At 40.2% G+C, this 22,443-nt stretch overlaps 1 protein-coding gene across 1 annotated transcript in view; it reads left to right on the top strand.

Moving 5' to 3' along the window:
* The window catches only part of LOC114658419 (cystine/glutamate transporter-like), a 49,030-nt gene that overhangs the window by 4,384 nt on the left and 22,203 nt on the right, over positions 1–22,443 (top strand). Inside the window, exons 2-6 of the mRNA XM_028810494.2 lie at positions 3,925–4,051; positions 8,765–8,880; positions 13,702–13,827; positions 17,855–17,954; positions 19,964–20,008. Coding sequence (XP_028666327.1) covers positions 3,925–4,051; positions 8,765–8,880; positions 13,702–13,827; positions 17,855–17,954; positions 19,964–20,008 — 514 coding nt within the window. The remainder of the gene's footprint in view (positions 1–3,924; positions 4,052–8,764; positions 8,881–13,701; positions 13,828–17,854; positions 17,955–19,963; positions 20,009–22,443) is intronic.

Raw genomic sequence — 22,443 nt, 5'->3', positions numbered from 1 at the left:
AGTGATTTGCAATAGGAAAGAAAGTACTGATATCATAAGTTGTTGTTTTTAGTGACCTGTATGATATTATATCAGACTGCTCTGAATACAATGTAAATAAATCAAGTGTCAACATTCTCAAGACCATTGTCAGGAATGATTATCTATGATATAAAAAATGACAAGCTAAGTCCATCCATCCATTTTCAAACCTGCTGAAGCTGAACACAGGGTAACGGGGATCTGCTGGAGCCAATCCCAGCCAACACAGGGCGCAAGGCTTAGAACCAATTACCGGGCAGGGCACCAACCCACCGCAGGACTCACACACACACACCCACACACTAGGGCCAATTTAGAATCGCCAGTTGACCTAACCTGCATGTCTTTGGACTGTGGGAGGAAACCGGAGCGCCCGGAGGAAACCCACGCAGACATGGGGAGAACATGCAAACTCCACGCAGGGAGGACCCGGGAAGCAAACCCAGGTCTCCTAACTGAGAGGCAGCGCTACCACTGCGCCACTGTGACGCCAAAGCTAAGTCTGTGACTATCAATTAAAATAAATCTTTTAAGAAGGGATATTATCCAAATTCAGAAGTGAAGGAATATTTAAAGTGTTTAATTTTTATAATCTGTGTTTCTGATCAGATGGCTAAGGCTGGTATTCTGAGTGTGATGGATTTACATTTACTTATTTGGTGGACACATTTATCCAAGGTGACTTACAACATTTATGATACAATTGGTTACATTTCTTTTTGGTTTTCCAAGTGGCGCACAAGGCAGGTCAAGTGACTTGCTCAGAGTCACACCATGTCAGTAGTGGGTGTTTGAACCCACAGCCTCAGGGTTTGAAGTCCAAAACCTTAACCACTATGCCAAACTGTGTCTTCTGAAAACATTCACTCTGCATTTTGCTACTTGTTCTTTAGAGTAGTGAAAGATTTGGATTCTTATCATTTTACTGTTTCACAATTTTTCATTGTACAGTGGAACCTCGGTTCACGAACGTCTCGGTACACGTACAACTCGGTTTACGACCAAAAAGTTCGCCAAACTTTTGCCTCGGTTCACGACCACAAACTCAGTATACGAACAAGCCAGGTTCCCTTTTGGTTTGTTCATGTTCAGTCTCTCCCTGTGCATTTCCTGTGCAGCGAGCAAGAGAGAATGTGACACACAAACACACACACACAGAGGCAGCGCGAGAGACAGAGGCACACACACAGGCAGCGTGAGACAGAGAGATGCGTGCACACACAGGAGCACATGCGAGAGAGGCGCGTGCGCACACACACAGGAGCGCTCTAGAGAGACACACTGTGAGCTGCGAAGCTGATCGCACCCCCAGAGAATACAGACGCCCCTGGGAAAACCCCTAAGAAACATGGACAGACTACCTTCACATTCCTCCTTTCACTTCTGGCCAGCTCTGTCGCGTAATATGCCTCTCGCGCGGTGCTCCGCCTTCTTAAAAAGCCTGCAGGGCTTCTTTCAGTTTGTTAAATTGGTTGCTTGCTACTCCTTTTTTCTGTCTCCGACAATGCTCTGCTCCTGGCGGAGCTGTCATCTCTGACTTGTCATGGAGCACGTTTAAACTGTTGAAAAGAGACAAATGTTTGTTTGCAGTGCTTTGAATAAAATTCAAAATGCGAGCGAGGGACGCATAAGGCAGAGCTGGCTTGTTTTTGTTTTCAGTTCTATTTACAGTGATCGGTTCGTAGCCTGCATTGTTGCAATGTTACTTTTCTTGGTGGTTTATTAAATTACGGATTTTTCAAATGTTCATTTTTTCCCCTGTGCTTAAAACTATAGCGCGAACTGTTGCAGTGTTAGTTTTCTCTGTTGTTCAAGGCTTTCTCAGTGTTATTCAATGTTTTTACATTTAGTTTACCATTACGCTGTGCATTCTATGGTATAATTAACTATATTTGTTCTTAAAAACTAAAATATATATATATATTTACATACAGTTCGTACGGTCTGGAACGGATTAATTGTATTTACATACAATCCTATGGGAGAAATTGCTTCGGTTCACGACCAACTCGGTTTACGACCAGAGTTTTGGAACGAATTATGGTCGTGAACCGAGGTTCCACTGTATTTGGTTTTCTAACTTTAAGATTTACAAACCAAGCATTAGATAGAAGTGACTCAATACAAGTACTATGGAAATGTCTCATAAATTACATTAAAATAATTCCCAAGACAGAAGCCACACTGGTGCAAAGTGCTTCTGTGTTCTCATAAAAGTTACAGTAGTTTGAGTCTGTTATTGTAACAAGGTATTTTAAAGTTTTGATGAGCTTTGCCACCTGGTATTTCATGATCATCTCTTGATTGCAAATGTCACAGGTGTCTGGTCACACTTATAGGTAATCTAACTTAGACACCATTAAAATATCCGACTACGCCACCCAGTTTTATTAAAAGACTGGGAACTCCTGAATTTTACCAATAATAGCACACAGGTTTCTTTAAATTGGGCGGTGAGTAAACACACAATGAAAGACACAACAGTAATTTCAGAAAAAGGCAACAGTAAGTTCTATTGTACAAGACAATATAAGGTACATTAAAAAGATAAACGAACATAACAGAACCTAAACATATCAGGAATTAATTTCCCTTTTTTAAAAGAAAAATACACAGTCCACACTCTAAGAGTACGTAAAAACAAGAATTGGAGGATACAACCTTTAGTGGTGCAGAGTCCAGTTTGGGCACTGTGTTACCCCAACACTTAATTGTTCATGGATGCACTCTGTTCCCCGGCAGAAGTTGTGTCAAATTGTTGACTCCCTGTCAGCGTCTCTTCATTGTTCCTTTTTCTTCCACTCTGGGCTCCTTGTGTGGCTGGGACCTAGGCACGCCTCATTCCTCGTCTGTCAGCTTCGCTTGGTCCTCTCATGCGGCTTCCCTCTTTCGCTGGACCCACCACTGGCGTCTCCTTGTGGAGCTGTCTCTTCCTCCCTGGAAGTAAATGTTGCCGTCCTTGTGCCTCACGTCGTGCCAGCCAGGTACCCTTGTCTGCCTGCGAGCCCCTGTGCCCTGTCCGAGTGTCTTGGCAGCGTTTCCTGTGGACTCTCCCCCTGCCTTCTGCTGGCCAGGAGTTTATATTTACTTCAGCCCCTGCTGTTGTCAGTCCTGGACAAACAGTTTAATCAATGGCACATCTAAATTGCCTGGGTTTAACAATTAAAAACACAAGTTAACAAAATGTATGGTTACCAAACATTAATAAGTACAGATATGCTGATTAGGAACCAATATTTCCAAGCCAGGTAAATACAGGCATCCTCCAAGGCCAGACTTCAAAGCAGTGACTCCCTTGCAAGACAGCAAATACCATTAATAAGTACAGACAGCCTTTTAACTTCTCACCCCCCAGTCCCAACAGTGGGTGCCTAATGGAACCACCCAGTGCACAAAAAAATGTAAAAGTGTCCCCCTCTGACAGAAGCAATTGATAATCTTTTGTTTAGTTTTAAAAAGTATTGTAAAAATTGCCATAGATCATTCAAATGAAATCATATATTCATATAAAATTATTTGATTTGTGCAATGAACTTATATATTATTTTTTTTTTTGCTTCCAGAATCTCAGAAGACAGAGATTGGCAATTATTAACCTGCTTATCACCCATTTTGTGTACTGGGGCTTTTGTCTTCATTTGTTTGTAAATACTGTCACATTACAATGTAAAAAATGTGCCGCACATTAGAGACAGAAAAAATGAGAGGAAACCATGCAGTCAATCAAGCACATTTGGTCAGTTAGTAGTTTATATGCCCGAAAATCATGTACCAATGTGTTTTTTTTTTTTTCAAAATATTAGGGTCAGAGCTTCAACAATATGACCTTTTAGTTTGTTTAAAATTTGTGAATATTTGTCCCACTTATTTAGTGATGTCCTTTGTTACTTTCTTGATTTCTAGGAGCCCTCTGCTATGCTGAGTTAGGCACAAGCATTAAGAAGTCTGGTGGGCAATACATTTATCTTTTGGAAACCTTGGGACCCATGCCAGCATTTCTTCGTCTCTGGACACAATTTGTTCTTATTCGGTAAGTTTCTATGAGACAAGCAAGCAGATAATATATTCTGTATGGTCTAGTCATAATGATTAAGGTTTGGGAAGTTCTAAATACTAGAAGAACTGATGAACTGCCATCACCTGCAACATAAAGGTTAAGATCATATCCGTGGAGTAAAAGTGCTGGTATTTGATTGTGGTCTTTGGAGAGCAAGTGGTCAGTGTCTACAACCTGGTTTATTTCAGGGGTACAAAATGAAAAAGAATACTCCATCCACACTCTCATGAAAATTTAGAAGATGATGAAATTGTTTATGTTGTGTTTTTTACTGTGAATCAGACACCGGCACAGGTATTTGTAAAATACAATTTGTAATTAGATGTAGTAACACTTTGCATTATTTCTGTAATAAAGTGCTTGTGAGGATTACTGAAACTTTTTTTTTTAATCTGGATATATACTTAGATATCCCACAAAGCAAAATGGAACACTTTTAATCTGTTCTATGACTTTTCCTCAAGCATAAGAATTTTTCTCCTTTAGAATTTCAACTGTAAAAAAAAATTAGCTAGGCCACAGAAACAAATTATTGAAACTCTCAGCCATCTTTCAGAATTGCCTTTAAAATACTCAGTAAATGCAGAACATCTGGAAGGAACATTAACAGCTAAAAAAAAATAAATAAAAAAAAACAAAAACAGCATGCAAAAGTATAAAAACTTAATAACCGTACAGCTAGCTAGCTAGATTTGTTCATGAAGATGCACTGAGCAGGGAAGGGCAGGCTTCAGGTCAGGGTGATAAAGGATGTCAATGTAAATTTGCTGACAAGCTGGGAGAGTGTGTTCAAAAGGTGGAAGGAGTACTTTGAAAAACTTATGAATATAGAAAATGAGAAGAGTGTAGGTTTGAGGAAGTGGAGATAGTAAATCACAAAGTACTGGGGATCAGCAAGGCTCAAGTGAGGGAAGCTATAAAGAGAATGAAAAGTGGAAAATCAGTTGGCCCAACCGATATACAAGTGGAGGCATGGAGATATTTTGGTGAGATGGCAGTAGAGTTTCTAACTAGATTATTTAACAAAATCTTGAAAAGCAGGAAGATGCCTGATGAATAGAGAAGAAGTATATTGGTACCAATTTTTAGGGAGATATGTGGAGCTGCAGTAACTACAGGAGTATAAAGCTGATCAGCTACACCATGAAGATATGTGAAAGAGTGATGGATGCTGGCTGAGAGGAGAGATGGTGATCTGTGAGCAGCAATATAGTTTCCTGCCAGGAAAGAAAACTACAGATGCAATGTTTGCCTTAAGAGTGCTGATGGAGAAATACAGGGAAGGTCAGAAGGAATTGCACTGCAAGCCTGTGAACTCATATGACAGGGTGCCAAGAGGGGAGTTATGGTACTGTATGAGAATGTCAGGAGTAGCAGATGAGTATGTGAGGCTGGTGCAGGATATGTACAAGGACAGTGTGACTGAGGTGAGGAGTGTGGTAGGAATGAACAGCCTGGTTCAAGGTTAGAGTAGGATTGCATCAAATATTGCCTCTGAGCCCTTTCCTGTTTGCAGTGGTAACAGACAGTTTGAAATGAACTTGGAGAGTTGGAGGTATGCATTGGATAGAAGAAGAATGAGAATTAGCAGGAGTAAATCTACAGTACATGTGCGTGAATAAGCGGGAAGGTGGCGGAAGGGTGTGACTGCATGGAGCAGAGGTTGTGAATGCAGACAAATTTAAATACTTGGTTTCAACAGTCCAAAGCAACGGAAAGTACGGTAGGGTGGACTGGGTAGAGAAGAATGGCAGGAGTGAAAGGGGAGGTTTATAAAATGGTAGTGAGATCAGCTATGTTGTATGGTTGGGAGATGGAGGCAGAGCTGAAAGTGGCAGAGTTGAGGATTCTACAATTTTTGCTCAGAGTAGCGTGGGTAGACAGGATTAGGACTGAGTATATTAGAGGGATGACAACAGTTTGGTGACAAAATGAGAGAGACTAGATTAAGATGGTTAGGGCACGTGCAGAAGAGAGATGAGGGGTCATCAGGAAAAGAATGTTGAGGATGGAACCACGAGGCAAGATGAAAAGTATAAGGCTAAATAGGAGGTTTACGTATGTGGTGAGGGAGGACATGAAGACAGTTGGTGTGGCTGAAAATGATGTAAAATACAGGGATACATGGCGATGGATGATCTGCTGTGACCAAACCCTAAATGGGAAATAGAAATAAACGGAAGATGCAAGTATCTATAATTGCATCTTCCACTGTAATCTTTGTCCAATAAGCAAAATACAGTAGGTAGAAGGTCTTTCCCAAGAGGATTTGTATAGTCCAGGACCATCCTCTCAAATGGCTTTATGATGTGGGGCCTTAGGGCCACTAATCTCTAATCATTAGCCTTCTTTGGAACTTGAATAATACAGATTGTTTTTTACAGCAGCTGCACATTTTGGAGCCTTAGTGACAGGCTGAGCATGTGACAGAGAATTGCACAAAGCTGGTCGGCACAGGCCATAAGAACTCAAAGACTGACTTTGTCTAGTCTTGTGGCTTTTCCTGTGTGTAGCTTCCTCAGTTGTCTCCTTACTTGGTCTTCCATTATGAACAACCTATATTGATGGTCAGAGGTGGACTCGTCACTGGCTATACCAGATGAGGTGGTAGGAGTTGTTGATGTAGTAGGAATGGAATGGGGAATAGGGGGTGGAATAGATTAAATAATTGTATTAGGGCAAAAGATTGTCCACATCCCTTTGTAGCACTTGAGCGCTAGATTGCTTGAGCCCAGAAATTATGTTCAGTCCTTTCCAGACATCTTTCATTTTATTCTAAGTGATTTTGTTTTCTATTTTAGTTTTGTAAGCTTCCTTTCCTTCACTCAGCATTTTCTTCAGCACTCACTCTGTGTCCATCAGTAGACTGTAACGGCCGACCCCTTTTACCCAGCCGGCAGCTACACTCCCAAGACCTGTGGCTTGGATAATTGACTGAGAAATAATCTTACTATCAAGCCGTACTTCTTACCAATTGAACTTTTCCCCCACAATCGATGGTGAAAAATATAAGCACACAAAAACAGGATGTAAAATTTAAACTGGTTATATGTATTAAGTAAAATAAGACATGCAAAAAATAGAAACATATATAAATATAAATATCCCTTCACCCCAGCAATAACAAGACACCACCAAATATATATACACACAACAAAAACCCTCCCTTGTCCCTGTAACAAATAAACACACAACACGAATAACAATGAATGATAAACTGAAAATGAATGAGAACGTGAGTCCGGTAATAAAGAAACTGTCCTGAAAGCAGATGACTGAATTAGTGATATTGCGTTGTTTGATTCTCCCCGGAAAAAATGGAACAGCCTCACCGTGAATCCTTGTGTGTGTGGTGGATGATTAAGTCCTACCCTGGGGTCTCTCATGGTGAGGTCCTTGAAGTAAATCCGGCAGATGGAAAAACAAACTGGATGGCTAAGCGCGATATGGAAAAGAACAGGTACAGTGTGGTCGTGATGGTGAAAAAAAATCTCCTTCTCTCCTTCCTTCCTTCTCCTCCTGATGGCTTAAATAATCCTGTGACGGCTGTGATTGATTGATTGTAAACAGGTGTTTTCCAGGTTTGTGGCTGTGGTCTCCTTCCATCATCCGTCCCCTTTTACGGGGACGGCATTAACTGATGCACAAACAGTAAACGGGACAATGAAACGAGATGCACACAGAACTGACATTTAAACACTATGTGGCCCCGCTACAGACTTTTTATCTCCTTAATAATACAGGGCTTGTTGTTTGCAATGCCACACAGCCCATGAGTATACCACAGTGGCAACACAAAAGTTAATAAAGTCTGTGATACAGTGACTGAGTTCCCCAATATAATCCCCATCAAACTCCCACATTTCTCATTCTGACCCATTTTAGTCTGCAGGCTGCACTTCCTCATTGTTCAAATAGTAACAGATCAGCTCCAAAATGCCAGTAGTTTACACTTAAAGGCATTGTTAACATTTGAATAAAGGCAGTCCAGCTTGTTATTTCCTCAAGTGGAACATGACACAAACTGATGGAAATTTGTCATAGTTTCTTCCAAAGTAACATGGTTGAAGTTAACTCATTGTCATTAAAGTGCTGGTGACAGAATGAATCATTTCTGTTGCTATGTCTCCATTTGCGGAGGGAGGAATATAAAAATGAATAAGGATGATGTAACTCATCTCCTTGGGTAAATAATGTGGACAAATACAGAGAGCCAGAATTTTAATGCTGAATTACAAACTGTAATTTTAACCCATTGTACACTTTTGCTCATTCACATGCAGTAGATGATCAGAGCCCTCTTGTCATTTTCCCACATATCACATGGTCTTTGTATGCTTGAATCAGATGAACTCTGTCTAGCATTAAAACAATGCTAAACTATTTAGTATAAAGTGTCAACCACATATTATACTTCTGATGATATAAATGTTACTTAAAGGTCCTTTTATGAAATCTGTGGCAGGCTAGGATTTCGCTGCTGTAAATAAATGCCTTGCCTAGTAAGGCTAAGGGAAAATATGCCCACTTTAGGTAGCAATGCAGCATTTTTGTTTCTTAGTACATACATGAGTATTTTGTAGACAGTACTGTGCAAATGAGACAAATTAAAAAAAGATTTATAAGAAAAGTTACACTGCCTCCCTCATTAACATTAAATTATTTATTGTCTTTTGAACAATCTAGGCCTGCTGCCTCATCTGTGGTGGCTTTGGCATTTGGCCGGTACATCGTTGAACCTTTCTTCAGCCCCTGCCCAGCACCCAAACTACTTGTTAAAATGGTCAGCATAATTGGAGTCTGTAAGTAATAATTTGATTTTCCTACGATCTTTTCTTCATGCCTGTTTTAATATAAATATCAATTATATATACACTGATCATGTATCTCTATGAAAAATGAATACTGCACAATATATAATATCTATATTTATATATTGTTACAATAAATGACAGAGTCCAAGAAAGGTTTGGGGCAGCCACCTGTATATTATATACTGGTCTCAAAATAGGATTAACTTTTGTACAGATGTGTACTGATCTGAGTCCAAAACAGAACTGAGGGGACAGAGGAAAGATGGCGGCTTTAAAGGCCAGTATAGGAAGTAACATCAAAAGAGCTGGAACCAGAAAGGTCCTCATCCATAGGCTTGGACCCGGAAGTGACATCATCAAAGGGGCCAGAACAGGAAGGAACTTCATCCATACGCTCGGAACCAGAAGTGACGTTTTTAAAGGGGCCGGAAACAGAAGTAACGTCACAGGGGTCAGAACCGAATATGACATCATCATGGCCAGGTGGAATTTCCCATGAACAGTCTGCAGAAAAGTGAGAAAAAGAATCGGTGCACTCCACCACCCCCTGGTCTGGCATGGAATTACTCTCGTTCAGGCCTTCTAGCTGCCTCCCATGCACACGTGTGTGACTATATGTATTTATAAAAACACAAAGCACAAAGGAAAACAAGTTGGTGCTCTATCTGGAAATCCCATTTGTGGTCCTGACCTGAAGAACAATTAAAAAAAATGATTACAGCGGTCATAGTTGCTCTAAATAGTTGTTTATGCTGAAAAAGTAACATTTCAGAGCTGCAGCTCTGTCCTCATCTGCAGTAGGTCTCAAATGACAACTCACTAGTGCATCATATAACTTAAGAATAACCTCTTTTGGTTTGTGCTCGACTCATCATGCTGTTAACCTAACACCTTACTGGCCATCCTAATAGCTTCTGCACACCACATAGATGTGGACAATGACAAGTCCACACCAACTCTTAAATCTACTCCAACATTTTTGCTTATGACTTACTTAATTTAAACATCTAAACATATCTGACAAACCCTAAAGTTTGTCCAGATCCTTCTGTGAAGATTTTATTGATTCAAGAGTATCCAACATTTCACATAGTTTAGCTTCACTGGCAAATTAACAATTTCATTAGATACATTTTTATGTAGATAATTTATGAAAAGTTCAAAAGAACATTGGCCCTCTTATAGCAGCGTCCTTCTCCTTGCTGTATTAGGCAAGTTAAGCACTAAAGTACACACACACATACACAAATAACTCCCTTCTTTTGAAACGAATGGAAGATGAAAACAATTATGTAAGCATAAGACTGGGTAATATTATCTGCCAATTATTCTTGGTTGAAAAAAAAACAATGTTATCAACCTGTAGCTAAGCAGCATTTGAGTTAATTAATTACACAGGAAAGGTACAGCTCAACTACATTAATTTAAACAATAGAATGGATTTAGTAAGTAAGTTTAGGAACTGCAGTTGATCCTCTGCTGGATATACAAAAAGGACTGCAATGTAGAATACAGTTTCTACAGTGCACAAACAGTCTGATTGTGCTGCAAATACAAAGGACAGGGCAGGATTACAGTTTGCACCACGCTGAAAGAATTAATGTCGCATAAGGCCAGAGGCGTAGCTAGGGTTTTCAGCGCCTGGGGACAACTGAAGATTTTGCGCCCCCTCCTGTTTGCCAAAATGCAATGGGGAAGGGAAATTTGGCGCCCCCTGGATGCTGTGCCTGGGGACAGCAGTCCCCCCTTGCCTCCCCCCCCCAGGCTACGCCACTGACAAAGGCGTACAACAGACTGAGTGTGCTTTACAATTCTTCCTCACCTGGAGAGTCACTTCTGTATATTTTCAGACTAGTATTAAAATCTTTAAGTATAATTGTCACCTTCAGTATTCCTGTTATACAATAACCAGTTCCTTTCCAAATTCCAACTTATTTAGATTATTTTAATGAATTACTTGTGTGGCACGCGGCTGGGGGTGGTGCCCAGCCGGGACGCCCAGGAGGACAGGAGGAGGGCTCATTCCTCCTCCGGACCACGAGGGGGCGGCGGCCCTGGTTCCTTTGAGGGCCACGGGTGCAGGGCTTGGAAGCCCAACCCTGTAGGGGCCCGTGGTCTCCGCCAGGGGGCGCCCCCATGCCTGAAGGACCCGGAACCCCAACACTTCCGCCACACCAGGAAGTACTGGGGGGAAGAAGTTTGGGAACACCCGGAGGGCTTCCGGGAACACAGCCGGCACTTCCGCCACACAAGGGAGTGTCTAGGGAGTGTCGGGGATCACCTGGAGCCCATCCGGGCACTCATAAAAGGGGCCGCCTCCCTGCAGAGAAGGACTGGAGTCGGGTGAGGAGTGGACAAGGTTGCGAGGCAGGAGAGAGGAGGCGGCCTGACGAGCAGGCAGAGACTGAGTGAGAGCCTGGACTTTGGGGAGATTGGTGCTTTGGCACTGGGTTTGTGCACTGGGACATTGTATATATAATGTACAATAAACGTGTGGTGGACTTAAACATGGTGTCCGTCTGTCTGTGTCCGGGCAGCTCATCACACTTGTTTTACCAATTATTAATAGCTACTTTACATGGAGAATTTGTTTCAGTTTTTTTTCTCCTTTCAGAGGATAACATTATAGTGATCTTCTGCTAGTATTTGTCATTTTGTATTAACAATTTTTTTTGGTACTTGTTGGTTACTTCTCTGTGTATGCTTTAAAATGTTTAAGAAAATTGAAGAGATTGTCACAGACAGTCCACAACTAAAACACATCAATCGATGCATTTTGCTGCATAACTTAAGTGTATTGAGGCTGTGTGTTTTTAACTACGGCACTCTAAAGTACTATTAAAATGTACATATTTATTGTACTATACTAACATATAGAATTACATTCTATTATTACTTTTATTTTTGAGTATGACTCATTGTTAAAAAAATATTTAGTAAAGAAAAACATGTTAACTGATGTGAGATAACCAGCCCGGACACAAACCAAACGTACACCGGCAGTTCTAAAACACACATGTTTATTGTTCCTAGGGTCCCAAAACCCAAGTCCTGCACACACACAGTGCTTTCAACACCACAACACCCTTCTACGGGCCTTCAACGTCCGTGGGCTGCCTCTCTTCCTTCTGTCACTGGAGCTTCGTCCACTTCTAGCTCCCGACTGTAGCTCCTTGACTGTAGGCAGCCCCCTTTATAGTCACCCGGACGTGCTCCAGGTGCTCGCTGATGCTCTTCCGGCGACACTTCCTGGTGTGGCGAAAGTGCCGCATGAGCACCCGAAAGCACTCTGGGCATTGTTGGAAGGTCCATCCTCCACCTTTTCAGGTGTGGCAGAAGTGTAGATCTCCCGGGCTTTATGAGGCTTGACGTACCCCATGCTGTTAGCCATGGGCCCCCATGGGTTTGAGGCTCCCTGCTACTTCCCCGTGGTCCCCTTGCAGGGCAGTTGCCCCATCATGGCCCAGGGGACTTATAGAGGTCCTTCCAGGCGTCCCGGCTGGGTCTGGCCCCCAGCCTCCTGCCACACCGATTCTTGGTTGAAGTAAACAAATTTTAAATGCTCCAACTTTCATATCAGGTAACTTAGTCATGGTAATGTTATACAATGCATACATTTTTAAACTTGTTTAGTTTTGTGGTGTCCAGCAATTTCAACAGCTTATAGTGGCTACATTGTGACATCATATGTCACCATTCCATTATGTCACCCATCACATCAATGTGCCATTATTTGTTGCCCATAAAAAATAATAGAGAAAATGGCATTACACATAAGGCAAAATTAAATTCAAAAAGGCAATTCATTGACATCACCCAAATTACAAAAAAAAAAAAAATCTCTCTATTATAAAAAAAAAAATCTTGCAATGAGACAAGACTTTTTTTCTGCGACCAGACGTGATCTTTTGAAGAGAGACAGATAGACAGACAGACACTTTCACATCCCGCGAGACAAACAAGTCACGTCATACGTACAACCTTTGGAGGCAAGTCCCGTGATACACATGCAGAGCAGGTAAGAGATAATAGAAGTAGGAAAATTCGAAAGTCTCAAAAAAATGAGAGTAAAGATCACATCAGTGCAAACAAATGGAAAATATTACTCGGTAAAATAACAGAACAACGAAAAGAGATCGAATAGTGTTTGAGGGTATCTGGGGTAGAAGAGAGACACGGAAGTGACTTTAAAACATTTGAACACTTTAAAACAAAGAGAAGGTTAAAAAAAAAAGCAATTTGTTTCCCATTGTACTACCATTTAAGAGGGGTTTCTGAGGAGTGGCCTTGTCACCTTGGGGTGCGTTCAGCCCCCCTGTTGATAACGGCGCAAAGCACTGGGCGGGGTTGGGGAAGGGGTAGTTAAGCGAAGCGAGCAGGGGGCAAAGCCCCCTAGTAAATCCAAAAAATAATGATCTTCTGATGGAAATAAACATAATAAATAACAACTCAGTGTTCTGACATGCTCTCGTGTCTATGCTTGGTTTACTTCTGCTCTATATTCCCATTGGGATTAATAAAGTATCCTATCTATCTATCTATCTATCTATCTATCTATCTATCTATCTATCTATCTATCTATCTATCTATCTATCTATCTATCTATCTATCTATCTATCTATCTATCTATCTATCTATCTATCTATCTATCTATTTTGATGGTGACAGATTGCTAGAAGACAAGACATAGTCAAATTTTGGACCAAATTCATTAACTGTGATATAGTGTTGGATATGGTATCTTTGCCCCTGACATTTTATTGTTCACATTTATTTAACCCATTTTGTCATTTTTCTTACTTTGCCTAGCATTTGGTGTGGCTGTGAACTGCTGGAGTGTCAACTGGTTCACACAATTGCAGATAGCATTTACCACAATCAAGATGAGTGCCTTGGTTTTAATTATTGTGCCAGGAATGATCAAGCTTGCTTCAGGTAAAATAAACTATTGTTTGATGTTTTTGCTCGTGTGATCTACCGTTTTTGTACAACTAGCATGCCTTGATCCTTCTTTCCAGTATTCTTAAATGTCTGCTCACTCCTCAAGTTTCCATTAGTATGTAGTTGACAGAAGCTTTGACTAAGAGCTCAACTCACTTTGAGTGCTGCCCTGTACTAAAAAAGAGTGAATAGGAGTAGCTAGCTGCAGCAAATACATTTTTATTGGGCCATTTGGCAAAGAGATAGTCAGGACATCTAGGCGTTCAGTCCAATCTTGGCCATAGAGTTTTTGTATGGCTTGTTCAGGGTAACAGTAACTTAGAGAGAAAATGGAATCAGAAGATTTATGGATGTATCAAATATCAAGCCAAAGTCATAACCAAGAACAGAACATTTTAGTAAACGAAGTCCAAGAATCATAGTCAAAAAACACAGCAAAGTAGTCAGATGTCAAAAAGCTACATGTAACCAAAGCAAAAATGTAAGACATAAATAGTAGTTTAAGGTCAGAAAAAAAGGTTGTAACCAGAAAGCTCAGAACTAAATTTCAGAATAAGTCTCTTTTTTTGAAATCCAAGCTTAGACAGTGCCAGCCTTCAAATTTTTTTGGTAGTGATGCAACGCTGTCCTGCGGTGGGTTGGCACCCTGCCCGGGATTGGTTCCTGCCTTGTGCCCTCTGTTGGCTGGGATTAGATCCAGCAGACCCCCGTGACCCACTGTTCGGATTCAGCGGGTTGGAAAATGGATGGATGGATGGATGGATGGATAGATGATGTAACGCGTCACACACTCCCAGTTGTCCGACCCAGAAATGGCATAGCAACCATCAACAAAAATGGGGCCAACTACAAAGAAATAAGAACTTGCCATGGGAGAAGGTAATGGAGTCATAAACAGCTAGGAACAAAATTTAATATTACCATTAGATGTCTTAGCTTACTCAAAATCATTTTTAGAGGCTAAAGAATAGTTAAATGAAAATGCCAGATCATAACATGCTGGAATTTCTTTTGTGAAATGTATTAAAGTGGGAGCATGAACATGATCTGTGCAAACTCAAGAATGGTGATCGGGACAGTAGCCCCACCAATGCACCAAATACCCAATTTATAATCCATGAAGATGGGAGTCCAATGTCCTCTGTATCATATATTAAGGACCAGTTTAACTTGGCATCAAAGTATAACAGCCATCTTTGAACAAATACCTGTTATACCTGCTTAATGTCCAGCATACTTTGAATATAATCAAACTTTAACAATGACAATTGAAGTTAGTCATGTTGTTATACTTATTGTTTAATTCTATCTTACCTTGTCTGTGTGTCCTACTAATGAAGCTTATTCTGACCATTCAAATTAAAAAAAAAATTGTGCTATTACGCAAAAAGATATTACCTACTGTGGTCCATATCGTTGTGCATGCACATGCCCTGGACATCCTATAACGTCTGTAAAGTTCTTGTCAATTAATTGCTCACTATGCACATACTTTTTCAGTCCCTCACTAGCCATTACAAAATATCTGGAGCGTATGCACAATGATACCCACCACATCAGGCAATATCTTTTGCGAAAAAATGCAGTAGTTATTGGGAAATAACGCAGTATTTTGAGAAAAGTGGTAGGAATAAGCTTCCTTATCCAATCCTGCACTAGTTGGAGGACTATCATTATTATTACTATATTTTTACAAGCTTCAAATGAAGAATGTATATTGATCTTGCTGCTACATGTTCTCTATAATTTGAAAAAACAAAACTCCTCTACTTTCTCTTGTATGGTACACCAGGCTTCATAAATACATTTGTATTTGTATTATTATTATTGTTATTACACGATGTGAAAAGCATACCCCCGGACATAGACAGACACCATAATGTCCAAAACACAATCCTTTATTCCGGTACAGCACCACAATGCCTTCCTCCAACAACTCTTCCTTTCTTTCTTTCTCTTCTTCTTCTTCTGACCTCCACTCCCCTCCTCACAAGCTCCGTCTCCTTCCTCCCAACTCTGGCTCGTCCACTGGAGGGAGGCGGCCCCTTTTATACTGACCCGGATGAGCTCCAGGTGTTCCCCCTGACAACACTTCCTGGTGTGGCGGAAGTGCTGCCATCCAGGATTTCCTAACCGTCCGGGCGCTCCCTGGCAGTGGCCACGTCCTCCGGCAGGGATGAGCATCCCAGCTCCAGTCCAGTGGCCAACAAGCAGACCCCGGCGGCTGCCCTCTCGTGGCCCAGGGGAGGTATCGTCCATCACGGGGACCGTCCAGGCGTCCCGGCTGGGTAGGGTCCCCAGCCGTCTGGGATAACAATTTTATTCAGCTTGCCATCTCTGTTTGTCTGGGTCAAATTGATTTCTTTCAAACTTTGCATGCATGCTGATCTCCGATGACAATGTAATATTTCACTAGTTCTGACCCAGGATCTGTATGTTAATTATGTCAAATTAAAATTTCTCATTTCCTTATATTTTAATTTTAGCAATTACACACACACTTATACTGCTTTTAGCCAACACACATATGTATGAAAAATTAGCGTTTTTGGTGAAGTGGTTAGTGTGTTGGACTTTCAAATCAAACAGTTAAAGGTTCAAGACCGATAAAGACAAATTAATTAAAAAAAATAATGTTGATTAATTTATATTGAAGTTTTGTCAAATTACTTTTAATATGACAGTAAAAGAACATTGGTGAAGTGGTTAGCGTGTTCAATCAAATGGTCGAAGGTTTGAGACCAATGCACACAAACTAATTTTCTTTCTTTTTTTTTTTTATTTTACCAATTTTTCTTCATTTATATACAAATTTCGTGAAACACTCCTTTCAGTGATTTGTGGATACCGGCTCAGTGGATAAAGTGTTGGGCTACTCTAAGAAAGTACTTCAGTACTTCACATGTATAAGGTTTCATCATGGTTAAGATGTTCAGAAATGAGAAATGAACATGAATGAATGCTACATTTCTCTTTAAGATCGTAGGTTTGGTTCCACCACTCTGTCAAATCACCTTCCCACCCAAGTCAAGGTTTTTGTAATGTGCTGAGGACTGTGTGCCATTAGGGTGGCTAAAAAAAGATTAAGTGACATGATTTTATTCAAAAATGCACTTAAAAGTAAAAAATACATTTTTTCTTGTACTAAGATTTTGTTGTTAATATGTGACTAAAAATAAAATTGTGGGGTATAGTTAATTTAATTCAATTAAAATGCATAGATTCCTTAAGTGATTCCAAAAAAACCTCCTATAATTGGAACTTTTCTCCAATACTTTAATCAACTTTTATATGATGTGTCATTTTCTTTCCATGGTTAGAAATTTCACTTTAACAAATTGCCTTCTTCAATATTTATAAAAATGGATGCCAAGGTTGAAAGCTATGTGTTTCACTGCACTGCTGCTTTATAGATTCTTTTGAAGGAAGCCTTAAGTTCTGGGTCAAATGGCCATATGGCTTCTACTGTAAGAATCCAAAACATTTCCCAATTGCCTATCCCTTTGTGCTTATGAGATCATTTGTAACGTGATTGTTTACTGGTGAAACCTGAGCTACCATTTCACGTTGTTATGGGTTTCACTCCACATAGAACAGGTGAGAAGTACTCCCAAAATATATATGTATTGTCCTCTAGGGTTAGAAATTCAATGACAGCATGATATTTACATTTTGATACTCTCAGCATCCATATTGACTTGGTTTTGAAACGAATCACACACCATACATCATAAAAATTATGAACTTGCAATTCACATATATTAGTTAAAATAAGATCATTTTTGGACAAAATTTCCCTTTCAGGTTGAGAATTTTTTCATCAGTTACCACTTTCAGCAATCCAGAGAGATTTTTTCTAGTTTAGAGAAATGTGTGCTTTAAGTAATCATGTAGTGGTTCAGCCCCCATTTCCAAAGAATGAAATATATTAAATTGATGCTGCAATTTGATTTCACTGATCTCCTCACCTTCGTGTCTACTGCTAGTATGTTTGACCATGTCTGCATTTTTATCTTTGCAGGACAAACTGAAAATTTCCACAATGCTTTTGACACCAGTTCATTGAGACTGGAGAAGTTGCCGTTGGCTTTTTATGCAGGATTATATGCCTATGCAGGATGGTAGGTATACTTTCTCTGTCATTCTAAATCAGTTTCTTTCTCTTGCACAATTCCTGCTGGTACCTTCTTTCTTGAACACTTAGCTTTAAGATCTCTTATGAAAAACCATCTAACCTACCTCATCCTGTACAAAGTTATCAGCAGGAATAGATAGATAGATGCCCACAATCCTACCCATTCCACCTCACTTCCTTTCAATCACACTGACTCCCACATGATTTTGCTCCCCTTTCCTCTATCCTTTCCTTGATTTTTTTCTCTTCCTCCCTTTTTTCTGTTTTACTCAGACCTTTTATACACTTTGTGAGTGCAGGTACAGTAAATTTTCTGTGGAGTCCCAATGAGGGATGGCTCAGCCAGTAGTGTCCATTTGCCACATTAAGTGTGATACAGGCACTCGAAACTCCTGTACACACACATGCACACACACACACACACACACACACACACACACATGACTTCTGAGCTGAAATATCTGTCTTATTATAAAAAAAATCTTGGGAGGGAGACGAGACATGATCTTCTCGGAAGACACTTTGACGTCACGCGAGACAAGGCATTGAGACAAAAGGACAGCTGCTGTACAGGCTTTTAAATGATTGACATGCAGCACGACAAATAGAACATGCAGCTCGCCAGCAGATGATCCAACCACATCTCCTTAGCGTGCGTTCACCCCCCCCCCCATCCCAAAACAATGCGAGCAGCAGAGACACGAAGTGGCAAAAGGACAGTGGCTGTACAGGCTTTTAAATGATCGACACGCAGTGCGACAAGCAGAACATGCAGCTCACCAGCAGCAGCAGCAAGATAGCAGCTGATCTGACCACAACTCCTTAGCGTGCGTTCAGCCCCACCCCACCCCCCCCTTCACAATGTGAGAAAGACTTTCCGACGAGAAAGACATTTAACCATGCCCGGGGCCGGAAATAAAGGACAAAGAGTTGATGACAAAGCAGAATGTCATAAAGAATTTCAAAAATGTTGCTGCGGTACACATGCACAGTAGGTCATCTCGGAAGACACTTTGAAGTCCTGCAAGACTACTTGCATGTCACGCCCTACTTACAAACAATTTCTCGGAAACACTTTAACGTCCCGCGAGACAAAGAAGTGAGGCAAAAGGACAGCTGTTGTACGGGCTTTTAAATGATTGACAAGCAGCGCGACATGCAGCTCACGCAGCATGGCACAAGCAGCCGCTGGCTTAAAGGACTAGCAGCCCCTTGGGGGGGATAGCTCATTCACTACAGCTTTATTACTGGCAAATATCAAAAAATAAAAAATGAATGAAATGAAAATAACAATCTCTTTAAATTGTATATCCGGTTAACCAAACCCGGGGGTTATCGAGCGAAGCGAACAGGGGGCAGAGCCCCCTAGTTTTTAAAAATATCCTTCACCCATTCTGATCCACTACAGACCACAGACACGCTTCACAATATCCAATCACATGCTCACAATATCCAAAACACAGGTATATTCTCTTAAAATATTGCTAGATATATGCAATAGTAAAATCAGAGTAATGTATCAAAGTAGAGCACATTCAAAAGGGATTATGTTTTTGAATTGAACACCTGCCTTCCCCTTCATTGGTCAAGAGTCTTATCTTCAATTTTATTGTATGGAAAACTTGGTTATCTCAGTTTTCCATTAAAACATATTAGATTTTTTCTCAGCCATCGCTACAAACATTTCCTGGGAAATATGAAATGAAATAGTCATTTTCAGGTGTAGGATTCCCTAGATGGTATAGCATACTGAAAGGAATTGTGGTTGACCTCTTTCATTGTATCGCAAGATACAGTGCCCCTGGATCTGCAGGCAGTCTTGGATCTTAATAATAATAATAATTCTTTACATTTATATAGCGCTTTTCTCACTACTCAAAGCGCTCTCCACACAGGGAGGACCTGGGAAGCGAACCCACAATCTCCTTACTGCAAAGCAGCAGCACTACCAATCTTACTATTACACTGTAACAGAATTCTGCTTTATTTTAACAGGACTGTCCTGAATTGTGCCACAGAAGAAATCATCAATTCCAAAAGGTACTGACATTCTGTATCTTATATACAAAACTGATCTTAGAGTGAAGTTGTGATGAGGATATGAGTAATAGTACATAACAAGTTGAAGATCAAGGTATAGAAACAATATTAATATCAGAACTGAAAAAAGTTAATGGTGGCCTATTTATCAATAATGAATGACAATGCCTAGGGTTAGTTGATCAGCATGGTTTGCATGTTCAAATCACAGACATTAACATGTGCTGATCAGTTTGCACACTAAGTAAGAAATATAGTATTGTAGTTGGAACTACTAAGAAAATGGAATATGTTGCAAATAAAACACATACGGGGTACCAATTTCATGTAAAATGTTTCTGTTATAATATGCAATGGGTCTCACCCTAGGATATTATGTTTTGTTTATACTGAACAATGAGGAAGACTAACCCACCAGGGACATATGGGAGTCAGTTTCCACAGTGCTGCTGAGGTTGTTCTGAACGCCTGTATTGCACAAGATGCATTGACTATTCTGTCTATTGCGCTGACTTCAGATGCTGTCAAATTATCAGCCCACGAGTGCTGCCGTGTAACTGCAGAGGCGGGAGCAGAGTATTTTGAAAGCTCAAACAGCTGCAGATTCCACACTGAATGTAATTGTGACTGCATTTGGTAATGCCAAATCATTCTTTTTAAATAAAAGCCTTTCCGAACGTTAGTGTTGCTAGTGCATTCATTTAGCTGCTTGCAGATTATCTCATCCTATAGCTTGCCAGTCCCCTTATGTTTGCGACATACTGATGCACAGTCTCACTAGGATACTGATGGTGCTGTCTGAAAGTAAATCTCCATAGTAGAGTACTTTGTGGGGCAGAGAAGTGAGCATTCAAAAGTGCAACTGCAGAATTATAAGTGTCAGCCGTTCCTAAATTTCCAAGCACTTGCTGCCTTTCCGTTCCCAGGCAGTGAATGAGGATCCCCTGTTGAGTGCAGCGCAGACATTCTCAAGCTCCAAGGCAGTGAGACAGATCTCAAAGGACTGTAGCCAATGAGTCCATGAGATCACTGGGTCACCAGGTAAACCCAGAAAGGAAGGTGGTGGTGAAAGAGAACTCAACCATCCTCATCCCAAAATATTAAATCTGAAAGAGAGAGACACTCTCAGCCCACAAATGCAACACCAGACTCCTTTTTAATTTTCCTCAAGAACCACTCAGGTCAAAGAAATCAAACTCTCATCTCTCTAATGTTGACCTACAGCACCTCGGCTGCATAATCGAATCAAGCAATTCAATTATGACACAGTGCACATACATAACACCCTGTATGTTTTGATTTAGCAATTATTACTGTCTTGATTTGAGTTTTTGGCTCTGTTTCCTTAATTTTGTATTTTTATTTTTGCTCCTGTAATTCTTAATTCTGTGTTTTCTTTATGATTTTTCGATTTGGTCTATTGAATTCTTTATTTAAAAAAATAATTATGCAACAGTTAATTTAATGTTGAATGGATTTTGACAGTTTCTCCTCCCCTTTTAGACATTTTGTCCAGGCACAATTCATAAGGCTTTTTCTTGTTTTATATTCAGCACTTTCAAACACTTTTACTTCTTGTTTCTCTCAGAATGGTACATCTCCTATTAATTCAATTAATCACTTTTCCACTTTTCTCAGTGTGGTTTACACTGAGTTCAAACTGAATATAGTCAGACTACAACACAGTACTCTTATGAAATTGATGGACGATGTTTTCTTAACATTCCAGTTTTGCCAAGGATGTATAATTTTTCTGTGTACTCTGTTTACTGATATTTTCAATAACTAACTGTTTATAATTTTTACTGTTTTTTTAAATAATAAATATGACTGATTACTATTTTTATTTATTCCACAATGCCTTTTTTTGGGGGGGTTCATGTCACCATTTTGGTTCTCGGTTGTTGGGATATGACGATGAGCCATTGGGGGGCAGTTACAGGAAGTCACACTTCTGTAGCATCCTTAGGACACAACTCCTCCTAGAGTTGTTCAAGTTACTTAATTAACAAAAGTGAAATCCTTGTTAGTAGCTCTATTATTTTGTAATATTTTTCCAGTATCAGAACTTTGCATGTTTTCTTTTTGACAAGGATTTTAATAGGCATTTCTGATTCATCTTTTAGTGAATACTGTCATGCTGGTTTTGATCCTTCCCTGTTTCAACTTTGCTTTGATCTTTATCTCCTGGTCCATTCATTTTTTCCTATCTGTTCTGTCTCTGCAATTAACAAGACAGTACAAGTACTGTATCAGGTTGTTTCCCACTTAGTGCTCATTGCTGCCAGTATGGATGCATGGACTAGAGTGTGAAATTACACTGAAACTTGGATGAAGTATATTTAAGACAAGCATTTAATTTACTCAAGAGTTTGAGCAGGTATGGTATTTACAGTGTGGTTAAGTGAGCTTGCTTTATTCTCTGTCATGGTTCC

This window comes from Erpetoichthys calabaricus, chromosome 10 (assembly GCF_900747795.2).
Source record: "Erpetoichthys calabaricus chromosome 10, fErpCal1.3, whole genome shotgun sequence".
In the NCBI taxonomy this organism is placed as follows: domain Eukaryota; kingdom Metazoa; phylum Chordata; class Cladistia; order Polypteriformes; family Polypteridae; genus Erpetoichthys; species Erpetoichthys calabaricus.
Note: the sequence above shows the minus strand (reverse complement) of the source record. Positions and strands in the feature narration are given on the sequence as shown.